This window comes from Aethalodelphis obliquidens, unplaced genomic scaffold (genome assembly GCF_003676395.1).
Source record: "Aethalodelphis obliquidens isolate GAN/ISIS:26980383/991018 unplaced genomic scaffold, ASM367639v1 scaffold5, whole genome shotgun sequence".
Lineage (NCBI taxonomy): Eukaryota > Metazoa > Chordata > Mammalia > Artiodactyla > Delphinidae > Aethalodelphis > Aethalodelphis obliquidens.
The window spans coordinates 4,942,906-4,955,447 of NW_020837949.1; the positions used below are offsets into that span (position 1 = coordinate 4,942,906).

At 39.5% G+C, this 12,542-nt stretch overlaps 1 protein-coding gene across 9 annotated transcripts in view; it reads left to right on the forward strand.

The window, feature by feature from the left end:
* The window catches only part of KMT2C (lysine methyltransferase 2C), a 293,409-nt gene that overhangs the window by 77,978 nt on the left and 202,889 nt on the right, over nucleotides 1-12,542 (forward strand). For all 9 annotated transcript variants that reach the window (XM_027101436.1, XM_027101438.1, XM_027101443.1 and 6 more), the window contains exon 2: nucleotides 90-178. In XM_027101436.1, the coding sequence (XP_026957237.1) occupies nucleotides 90-178 (89 nt within the window). The remainder of the gene's footprint in view (nucleotides 1-89; nucleotides 179-12,542) is intronic.

A 12,542-nucleotide genomic window follows, 5' to 3' on the forward strand; every position in this document is an offset into this window, starting at 1 on the left:
TGTGTACCTTCAACTTATGCTTTATTTTGAGTATAATTCTAAGATTTAATGTGTAACATTTAATTATATGTTTATTTCTTTGTCCATAGGCCTCGAAGTAGAGGAAAAAGTACAGTGGAAGATGAGGACAGCATGGATGGGCTGGAGACAACAGAAACAGAAAATACTGTGGAAACAGGTTTCAAAACTTAATTTAAAAATTTAAGAATTTACAGAATAATTTATATAGTTAGCTGTCGTCTATACACCGAGTTCTAAAACTTCCACGTGCTAGAGTAGTTTAATAAGTAATGACAAAGTGATAAAACTGAGTTTTCTCCCTTTTTTTTCCCCTAAAGCTCTGATTTAGTAGAAATTGCTTAATCTCTGTAGAGAAATATTTTATTAAAGCAAAATTAAAACTGGAATAAACAGTAATTCCAGGCCATTCATATGATATCTCATGGGAGATGTCTGGCTTATGAACCGTCTAGTGTTTGTTTATTGTGTTAGTATATATGTGAGGAAAAAATATGTTCCATTAGCAAATGATACTGTGAAATGCTGCGTGAGAGCAGAGCAAATACTTCCTAGTCTACGGGACTTTTAGGTGCCTTAAATAAGCTAATGTGTGTTTTGCATCTGCAAAAGGAAAATAGAATAGGTTGCCCAAAGTAGTTTCCAAAGTTTACAGCAAGTTAGTGATTTAATGAGCTGTCAACGGGACTAGGTTTCATATTGTGTTCACAGGATATCTACGCGCGATGGTCTGCCATTGTCAGTATTTTTACAGTTGTTGTTTAGACATAGCTGATAGGCTTTTTCTCTGATGTTGAATGTCACCACCTTGATGCTTACAGAATGTCATACAGTTTTTAGAGAAAATTAGAAATTGCTTTATCTTTTATAATATAATTTTCCATGAAATACTTTTGGTTGTCAAATGTGTTGCTATTATATCCATGTAATTCTTGGAAAAGCCTTCAAACGTTCTGCAGTTCTCATTCCTTTTTCCCATAGAGTCTAGTTAAGAAGAGTGACAGGAGAGAAGCTTGTAAGTTCAGAATTCTACATTTTACCCTTTGGTGTACATTCATTACCACATTATTTATTTATTTTTATAAATTTATTTATTTTATTTATGTTTTTTTTGGCTGTGTTGGGTCTTTGTTGCTGCATGCAGGCTTTCTCTAGTTTTGGTGAGCAGGGGCTACTGTTCATTGCGGTGCGCGGGCTTCTCATCGCGGTGGCTTCTCTTGTTGCCGAGCCTGGGCTCTAGATGTGCGGGCTTCAGTAGTTGTGGCATGCAGCCTTCAGTAGTTGTGGCTCGTGGATTCTAGAGTGCAGGCTCAGTCGTTGTGGCGCACGGGCTTAGTTGCTCCGCCGCATGTGGGATCTTCCCACACCAGGGCTCGAACTTGGGTCTCCTGCACTGGCAGGCAGATTCTTAACCTCTGTGCCACCAGGGAAGCCCCTCATTACCACATTACTTTAAACTTGGATTTATGTAAGTTCTCCACTAGTTATTTTTCATAGATTTTCCCCTTAATTTAAATTTTTCTGTACTTTGTACCGTTACTTTCTTGTGAAAAGTTTTTTGTAATTTTAAGTGACATTTGCGGTGTAACGATTACTTACAAGTCCCTTTAAGCCAGTGCTCTAAGACTGTCCACAGGTCCCTTTTGGTTGCACTTACCAGAAGTCTCCTTGAGTACTCTGTCTTGTTCTCTGAAGATTTAGCACGTCCCTTTCCATTTTCCTCTCCTTCTCCCATTGTCAATTTTAATAATCTATTCAACACCCAGACCTTGTAGCTCCTTGATTTCCTCAAAATCCTCTTCTCCAGCCCACCTCAGTCACTCATTCTTATGGGCAAACTTTAGCCTTTATCACTGTATCACTTACTAGGACACTTGCTGTTTCACTTCCAAAGTCTCAGTTTCAACTGTCCTTACTATGCCTCTTCTTTCACTAGCTCACTTTTTCCTAATATCCGCGCCACAGAAATTCTTCAGACACACTGAATTCTCCAGCTCAGTGATCTTACTGATGGGGTCTGTCAGCCTCCTTTTCTAGTTCAGATTCCGTGATCCAGTATTGTAGCTGTTCCGTTATGCACCCTAAATTCCTTTGCCATCCTCCCACTATTTTGCTTTCATAGCAAAACTCAGACTCTGCATTTTAGCAGCGAAAAGGGCTGGAGAAAACCATAAACTTGCTGACTGGTGGCATTTTAAATTTATGACCTCAAATCTCAAGTGGGTCATGATTGCTATCCTTCACTCACTATAGTCTACTTAGAATTCCCTCTCCCATTATCAGGGATAATTCTTTCACCACCTTTTCTTCTCCCTTCAAACTTCTGACACCTCATTTTTCAGTTGATGATCCTGCTATTTCAATGAAAAAATAAATAGAAGCCATCAGGAAAGAAATTCCACATTCATCCGCAATCAGATCTCCTTTCTTGCTTGTGTCTCTGTCCATCTATTTTATTATACCTTCCTAACTTAAAGTGGGATGAAAAGTCTCTGGGGTCATCTACAGCCAACTCTTCTACCTGCGTCCTGGATTCTGTCCCGTTTGCGCCTTCGGTTTTCCTTGGTTTCTGGTATCAAGAATTTCCTCTCTCAGTGAAATCATTTCCATTAGTATTAGCATTTGTTGCAGTATCACCCTTCTTAAACATAAGTAACTTCTCGTGGTCAGCTACCCCTTTTAGCTACCATATTGCACCTTTGCTCATCTTTATAGCAAAAGCCCTTGAAAGAATTGTCTATACTTATGGTTGTTACTTATTTTTGACCATGTTTTCATGACCCTACTCCAGTCAGGCTTTCTTCCTCCTGCTCTCCCAGAGGTGGTTTTGATTTCATATTTTGCCAAAACCACTGTTCAGTCTCTGTCCTCCTGAGGTATTCAGTGTCATTTTCACACAGCTAACCATTTTCAGGAGGAAAACTTTTTGTTTTAATTTGGCTTTTTCAGGACGCCACATTCTCTTGCTTTTTCCTATCTCACTGATCTCTTTTGCTCGTCTCACAGATTAGGTGGTCTCATTTAGTTCAGTTGCTTTAAATATTATGTATGTGCTGGTAACTCTAAAAATTATATTACCAGCACTTTTCTTGCTTTGAACACAACCAGTATCTTCAGCTTACTTCTTAACATCTCCTCTTCGATGTCTTAAGAGGGTCTCAAACTTAATGTGTCTTCTGTGGAACTGTTTACTGTTGTCCCAAAACCTTCTATTCGTCCAGTGTTCCCACCTCAGTAAATGACATCGTGGATTGTTCAGGCTCGAAATATGCAGCCTGTTGGAAAATGCTTTGGGCTTTACCTTGATAATCCTGCCTGATTTCAGTCACCTCTCATCTCCTCCTCTGCTGTCACTCCAGAACTAGTCACCACCACTGCTTGTGTGGACCGCTGCAGGAGCTTCCCAACTGGTCTTGCTGCTTTTACTCTCACTCCATTCTAGTTTTGTTCTTCATGTAGTAGTGGAGTGAGCTTTTAATTAAAACCCAAAGTAAGAGTGTTTTATTTCCCTTCTGTAAACTATTCAAGGCCTCCAGGGATACTTAAAAGAAAACCTAAAGTCCATATATGATCTTCAAGCTCTACTGACCTTGGCTACCTGTCCAACCACATCTCCTGTCTTCCCCTTGCTCTCTGGGCTCCAGCCATACTCCTTTTTCAGGCACTTGAACTTTTTGTCTTCTTTGCTTAGAATGCCTTTCTCCCAGATACTCATGGAACTTTCTGCCGTACATCAGTCAAATTTCTACCCAGTGCTGTCTTGTTGGAGAGGCCTTTCCTGACCAACCTGTCGAAAAGCAGCACTTGTCGTGCTCTATCCTCTTCTTCTGCTTTACTTCTCCTCCTAGTATTTAACAGATATGACATTATAATTCATATTTGTTTGTGTGCATTTCATACTAAAACATAAACTTCATGAGGTCAGGGATTTGTCTTGTTCATTGATTTATTCCCAGTGCCCAGAATACTTCCAGGCATATGAGCATATGATAGGCATTGATGCCGTGTATATATACATATATACATATATATACATATATATATATATATATATATAGTATATTTATCCTGTCCTTCCGTATGAAAGTTAAATAAAGCCAATTGTGTTAGTCTTTGCTCTGTCTTTGTGCTTGGAAAGACCTTTGTCCAGTTCCTTTAGTGAACACATAGGGCAAGGAGAATAGTAAAGAAAAGGATAAAGAACAATTGTTAAAATTGCCAACCTGCAAGCAAAGAGAAGAAAGAGTTTCGTAAATTTCTAATCAATTTAAAAGCACATTCCAGTTCACTGCAAGACTTTGACATCTCTGCACGTCTCCAGGCCCAGGATTTATTGGAAGGTCTCTTACTCTGTGAATTGTGTGCCTTGACACATTTCTTTAACGATTTGTAGTAATTTAAGAGTATTTATTAAAATGAGTACTCTTTTAAGGTGTGTGTGTGGGGTGAGGGTAAGTGATGGGAATGAGTATCCTACAAGTGGTCATTGGGAAAGTAGCAAGAATTCTCACAAGTTTTTATGGTAAGAAAAATCCTCTCTTTTGGAGGTGGTGCGACTGTTGCCAGTTCTGTGTCCATTTTTCTTTATGAATAAAATCAACTTGAATGAAGTGCTAGTTACTTGAGGAGAGAAATTCCACTTTTCTTTGAGAGTCATTATATAATCAGGGTTTTGCAAACTTGTTTTAGTTAATTATAATTGGTTAATTATGATTTAGCTAATTATAATTAAACCTTTTTTTTTTTTTAAACTGCTGAAGTTGTCATTGTGTGGCTAGTGGGAGCCCCTTTTTGGCTGGCTTCTTAATCCTTTTTAATATCTCAAAATGTTTCAAAGCTATTGCTCGTTGGCAAGAATATTTTTCAGGCCCTTCTTTAATACTCTGCCTCAGGATATGAAATTGCCTACTCTGTAAGAGTACTAGTTCTTTTTAGTGGAGAATAGTATGAGAGATCAAAGTCTAGGCTGTAGGGATGCATATCATATTGTTTCTGTTGAGAATTAGTTATGTTAGTCCATTCTAGTGATATACTAGTAATTATATAGATGAGAGGCTGTATATACATGCTTAGAAATATCAGTTCACATTCATACTTTCAGGTAACCACTAGCATAGTTTTTTAAATAGACTTTAGTTTGTTGTTTTTTTTTTTTTTTGCGGTACGCGGGCCTCTCACTGTTGTGGCCTCTCCCATTGCAGAGCACAGGCTCCGGATGCGCAGGCTCAGCGGCCATGGCTCACGGGCCCAGCCGCTCCGCGGCACGTGGGATCTTCCCAGACCGGGGCACGAACCCGTGTCTCCTGCATCGGCAGGCGGACTGTCAACCACTGGGCCACCAGGGAAGCCCTAGACTTTAGTTTTTAGAACAGTTACAGGTTTACAGCAAAATTGAGTGGAAGGCACAGATACTCCCCATTTACCTCCTGCCCCTACACACGCATAGCCTCCCGTTTATCAGCACTCCCACCAGCATTGGTGCATCTGTCATGATTGATGAAACTACAGTGACACAGTATTTTCACCTTAAGTCCGTAGTTTACATTAGGGTTCACTCTTGGTGGTATACATTCTGTAGGTTTGGGAAGAATGTATAATGACATGTATCAATCAATATAGTATCATACAGATACTTTCACTGCCCTGAAAATCTTCTGTGCTATGCCTATTCATCCTTTCCTCCCCTCTTAGCCCTGGCAACCATTGTTCTTTTTTCTGTCTCCATAGTTTTGTCTTTTCCAAAATGTAATATAATTGGAATCATACCATATGTAGCCTTTTCACATTGGCTCATTTCACTTAGTAATATACATTTACGGTTCTTTTCATGGCTTGAAAACTCATTTCTTTTTATTGCTGAAAAATATTCTGTTGTATGTATGTACAGCAGTTTATCTGTTCACCTACTAAAGGACACCTTGGTTGCTTCTAGGTTTTTGCAATTATGGATAAAGCTGCTGTAAACATTTGTGTGCAGAGTTGTGTGTGGACATAAGTTTTCAGCTCCTTTGGGTAAATACCAAGGAGCATGATTGCTGGGTCATATGGTGAGAGTATGTTTAGTTTTGTGAGAAACGGGCCAAACCATTTTCCAAAGTAGATGTACCATTTTGCATTCCCACCAGCAATGAATGAGAGTTCCTGTTGCTTCACAGCCTCACCAGCATTTGGAGTTGTCAGTGTTCCGGATTTTGGCCATTCTGATAGGTGTTTAATAGTATCTCATTGTTTTAATTTACACTTCCCTGATAACATATGATGAGGGATACCTTTTTATATGCTTATTTTCCATCTGTATATCTTCTTCCACTACTGTGTTAAATTCTTTGACTCATTTTTTAATCAGGTTGTTCATTTTCTTATTTTTGAGTTTTAAGAGTTCTTCATATAATCTGGATAAGAGTCCTTTACCAGATACATCTCTTGCAAATATTTTCTTCTAGTCTGTGGCTTGTCTTTATGTATCTCTTGGCAATGTTTTCTGCAGAGCAGAAATTTTAAATTTTAATGAAGTCTATCTAGTGTATCATTTATTTCTCTCATGTATCATGCTTTTGGTGTTGTATCTAAAAAGCCATTGCCAAACCCAAGGTCATCTAGATTTTCTCCTGTGTTATCTTCTAGGAGTTTTATAGTTTTACATTTCACATTCTGTGATCCTTTTTTTTTTTTTTTGCGGTACGTGGGCCTCTCACTGTTGCGGCCTCTCCCATTGCAGAGCACGGGCTCCGGACGCGCAGGCTCAGCGGCCATGGCTCACGGGCCCAGCTGCTCTGCGGCATGTGGGATCTTCCCGGACCGGGGCACGAACCCCTGTCCCCTGCATCGGCAGGCGGACTCTCAACCACTGCACCACCAGGGAAGCCCCTGTGATCCATTTTGAGTTAATTTTTGTGAAGAGTGTAAGGTTTGTGTCTAGATTCTTTTTTTGTGTGTGCTTGGATGTCCATTTGTTCCAGCACCATCTGTTGACAAGGCTGTTTCCTAAAGTGGAAGCTTAGTTTATTGAGTTTAGATTCTTCTTTCTTTTTTTTAAAAAAATTATTTATTTATTTTTGGCTGTGTTGGGTCTTCGTTGCTGTGCGCGAGCTTTCTCTAGTTGCGGTGAGTGGGAGCTGCTCTTCATTGTGGTGCACAGGCTTCTCATTGCAGTGGCTTCTCTTGTTGTGGAGCATGGGCTCTAGGCACGTGGGCTTCAGTAGTTGCGGCATGCAGGCTCAGTAGTTGTGGCTCACAGGCTCTAGAGCACAGGCTCAGTAGTTGTGGCACACAGGCTTAGTTGCTCTGCGGCATGTGGGATCTTCCCGGACCAGAGATCGAACCCATGTCCCCTGCATTGGCAGGCGTATTCTTAACCACTGCGCCACCAGGGAAGCCCCCCTTGTTTGTTATATATGCATTCAATGCTATGAATTTCCCTTATTCCCATTGTGGTCTGAGAGCAGACATTGTATGATTTTTATTATTTTAAATTTGTGTCAAGGCACAGAAACAAATTTATTTGGTCTGTTGGTAAATGTTCCATCTGACCTGGAGAAGAATGTGTATTCTGCTACTGTTGGATGAAGTAGTCTAAAGATGTGCATTATATCCAGTTGATTGATGGTGGTGTTGAGTTCAACTATGTCGTTACAGATTTTTTGTCTGCTGGATCTGTTTTTGATAGGTGGCTATTAACATCCCCATATATAATAGTGGATTTATATATTCGTCCTTGTAGTTCTATCAGTTTTTGCCTCATGTATTTTGACACTCTGTTGTTAGGTGCATATGTATGTGTTAAGGATTTTTATGTGTTGTTGGAGAATTGACCCTTTTATTATTATGTAGTGTTTCTCTTTATCCCTGAGAACTTAACTTGTTATGATGTCTGCTGTGTCTGAAAGCTTCTGCTCTTTTTTTTATCTGAACGAATTTTCAGTATTCAAGTATTATTAACTATAGTCATCATGTTGGTACATTAGATCTCCAGACATATTCATTCTATAAAACTGCAAGTTTGTACCCTTTGACCAACAGCTCCTCATTTTCCCCACCCCGTGGTAACTACTGTTCTTCTCTCTGGCCAACTTTACATTTTTTATTAGAATTTTGACTTAGTTTGTTAGTTTTTCTAGGCTGTAGACTTTTCAAAGTCCCACCGGAGGGAACTTTCCCCAGATTGTCCCTGGTACATCAGTTCCATTCTTAAGAGTCTAGAGTCGGTGAGCATTTGTTTGAACCCTTCCTTCCATATTTTATTTTATTTTTTTATTATTATTATTTTTTTGTGCGGTACGCGGACCTCTCACTGTTGTGGCCTCTCCCGTTGTGGAGCACAGGCTCCGGACGCGCAGGCTTAGCGGCCACGGCTCACGGGCCCAGCCGCTCCGCGGCATGTGAGATCTTCCCAGACCGGGGCATGAACCCGTGTCCCCTGCATCGGCAGGCGGACTCCCAACCACTGCGCCACCAGGGAAGCCCCTTCCTTCCATATTTTAATTAACGCAAGGTTAAATGACACCTTCAGACTGTATCGTTAACAGTTTTATCCAGCACTCTTAGTTCATACTAGACTTCAGTCTTGCCCAGGGTACCTCATTTCTCACAAAGGAAGAACATAATCAAACTGGGTGCATGCTCGTGTCTTGGCTTTCACTCTATATAGACCACTCTCTCAATTATCCAGGTCTTTTTTAAAGAATTACCTCAACTCTTCGCTTTGTGAATACCCACCCTCAACTCCCTTTTCAGAAGTTCTGCCTTGATCATTAGACTTCACTAAGCCTATTTCTCTAGAGTTTTTGCATAGCCCGAAGTGTCTGTACCTTAATTCTATGTGGAGACATTTTTCACTGATACTGTGTTTTACCTGAAAGTCTAGACATGATATTTAATCCTTATTTATTTCTGAATGAGTTTAGCAGATCTGGAGGCAAAACTTCTCACTAAAAGCCCTGAGAAGGGGAGCTATTATAAATGATACATTAAAAAAAAAACCCAAAAAACACCTGTCTTCCAGTTGTATATAACTAATATATAAAAATATGATTTATGTCAATATTTGTATGTTTGCTTAAACTTATTTGTATCATCAGTTGTAGAAACTTTTGTGTATGTCGTTTCCAACTTATGGAGTAAATGTTTACTTAGTTTTTATTAATTACTTAAACCAAAAAAAAAAGGTGTTTAAGGCTGGATTTTGTTTTAACTTGATTCCTAGTGTTTTCCCTAGGTTTCGATATTATTTTTATTATCCTTATTTTCTAAATGTATTTTAATTGTAGTTTTGGTCTCCTCTTTGACTTCTGAGCTGTTTTAAGAGAGTTTAAAAAGTTTCCAATTGTTTGTGTGGATTTTCTCCTTGATTTTTGTTATTCATTTCTAATTTTATTATATTTCGTTGGTTTTGTATACTTTCTACATTTTGGAATTTGAGGTTTCTTGACGTATTCATCAGCTTTGGAAAATTCTCAGCTATTATATATTCAACTACTGCTTTTGTATCATTCTTTGTTTCTTCTAACTGAATGTTCATTAGACTGTTTCAGTGTGTTTGTTACCATTTACCCTCTCTTTTAAATTTTTTTAATACTTTTGTTCCACTGTCCTTTGTTCTAAACAGATCATTCTAGATAGATCTTACAGTTTTCTTATCCCCTTTTAACCATGTAATCGCTTGTTAAACATAACAATTGAGTCCATTTATTATGTTTTAAAAGTTCTGGGCTTCCCTGGTGGCGCAGTGGTTGAGAGTCCGCCTGCCGATGCAGGGGACACGGGTTTGTGCCCCGGTCCGGGCAGATTCCACATGCCACGGAACGGCTGGGCCCGTGAGCCATGGCCGCTGGGCCTGTGCGTCCGGAGCCTGTGCTCCGCAACGGGAGAGGCCACAACACTGAGAGGCCTGCGTACCGCAAAAAAAAAAAAAAAAAAAGTTCTTTATTCAAGTTTGCAACTTTTTGTAGTTCTTAGTTCCCTCCTGAAAATTTTAATGCTCTGATTTTATTACTTTTAACATGGTAAATACAGTTGGTTTAAAATTTTTGTTTGATTATTGCAGTATCTGGAGTTGTTTCGTTTCAGTTGTTTCTACTCATTCTTGCTCATGTCATCCTGTCTCCTCATGTAACTGATTATGTATGCTTGTGTGCTGGACAATTTATTTGTAGAAATAGATTGATGTTTTTCCCCTAAAAGATAGTTTTTCTTTGATTTTTTTACTGGTACCTAGGGGCACTAGTATTTTAGGAGCACCTCAGTTCAGTTTCATGTCTCTATTTTCTGTTCCAAGCATGTAACTCAAAGCTGTGCAGCACTCCTTGCAGAGATTGATTTCTGGTTCATTTTTCCTGTTGATGTCCGCAACTTAGGGGTTCCTGCCATCTTGAGTTCCCATTCCCTGGATGGTTGTAGACTTCTAGGACTATCGATGAGTCTGTTGAAAGTCACAGTGTGTGCTCTTGGTTGCCTTTTCCTGAGCAGCCGACACCCCCATGGGAAATGCAGCCCTGAATATCAGGCTTACCTTCCTTTAGTAATTCTTTACAACCTTGTTAGTTTTTTGATGCTTTTAGGACATTTTTACTTTCAAAAATATTTTACTCAGTTTTCTTGTCTTCAGTGGGAGGGTTGTTTCAAATTACCTAGTCTGCTGTTAGAGAAGTAGATGTTCTCTGGAGTTTTCTCTGCATTCTTTTTGTTTTTTGAATGGATTAGTTATCCATTTTATACATATTAGGGTATACATGTCAATCCCAATCTCCAATTCATCCCCCCCGTCCCCCCTTGGTGTCCATAGGTTTGTTCTCTACATCTGTGTCTCAATTTCCTCCCTGCAGACTGGTTCATCTGTACCATTTTTCTAGGTTTGACATATATGGGTTAACATACGATACTTATTTTTCTCTTTCTGACTTACTTTACTCTGTATGACAGTCTCTGGATCCATCCATGTCTCTACAAATGACCCAATTTCGTTCCTTTTTATGGGTGAGTAATATTCTATTGTATATATGTACCACATCTTCTTTATCCATTTGTCTGTTGATGGGCATTTAGGTTGCTTCCATGACCTGGCTATTGTAAATAGTGCTGCAAAGAACATTGGGGTGCATGTGTCTTTTTGAATTATGGTTTTCTCTGGGTATATGCCCAGTAGTGGGATTGCTGAGTCATATGGTAGTTCTAGTTTTAGTTTTTTAAGGACCCTCTATACTGTTCTCCATAGTGGCTGTATCAATTTACATTCTCACCAATAGTGCAAGAGGGTTCCCTTTCCTCCACACCCTCTCCAGCATTTGTAGTTTGTAGATTTTCTGATGATGCCCATTCTAACTGGTGTGAGGTGATACCTCATTGTAGTTTTGATTTGCGTTTCTGTAATGATTAGTGATGCTGAGCAGCTTTTCATGTGCTTCTTGGCTGTCTGTATGTCTTCTTTGGAGAAATGTCTATTTAGGTCTGCCCATTTTTGGATTGGGTTATTTGTTTTTTTAATATTGAGCTGCATGAGCTGTTTATATATTTTGGAGATTAATCCTTTGTCTGTCGATTCGTTTGCAAATATTTTCTCCCATTCTGAGGGTTGTCTTTTCAACTTTTTTTTTTTTGTTTTGTGGTATGCGGGCCGCTCACTGTTGTGGACTCTCCCGCTGCAGAGCACAGGCTCTGGATGCGCAGGCTCAGCGGCCATGTCTCACGGACCCAGCCACTCCACGGCATGTGGGATCCTCCTGGACCGGGGCACGAACCCGTGTCCCCTGCATCGGCAGGTGGACTCTCAACCACTGCGCCGCCAGGGAAACCCTGTCTTTTCATCTTGTTTGTAGTTTCCTTTACTTTGCAAAAGCTTTTAAGTTTCAGTAGGTCCCATTTGTTTATTTTTGTTTTTATTTCCATTACTCTAGGAGGTGGATCAAAAAAGATCTTGCTGTGATTTATGTCAAAGAGTGTTCTTCCTATGTTTTCCCCTAAGAGTTTTATAGTGTCCGGTCTTACATTTAGGTCTCTAATCCATTTTGAGTTTATTTTTGGGTATGGTGTTAGGGAGTGTTCTAATTTCATTCCTTTACATGTAGCTGTCCAGTTTTCCCAGCACCACTTATTGAAGAGACTGTCTTTTCTCCATTGTATATACTTACCTCCTTTGTCATAGATTAGTTGACCATAGGTACGTGGGTTTATCTCTGGGCTTTCTATCCTGTTCCATTGATCTGTATCACTGTTTTAGTGCCAGTACCATATTGTCTTGATTACTGTAGCTTTGTAGTATAGTCTGAAGTCAGGCAGTCTGATTCCTCCAGCTCCGTTTTTTCCCCTCAAGACTGCTTTGGCTATTCGGGGTCTTTTGTGTCTCCACACAAATTTTAAGATTTTTTTGTTCTAGTTCTGTAAAAAATGCCATTGGTAATTTGATAGGGATTACACTGAATCTGTAGATTGCTTTGGGTAGTATAATCATTTTCACAATATTGATTCTTCCAATCCAAGAAAACAGTATATCTCTTGATCTGTTGGTGTCATCTTTAATTTCTTTCATCAGT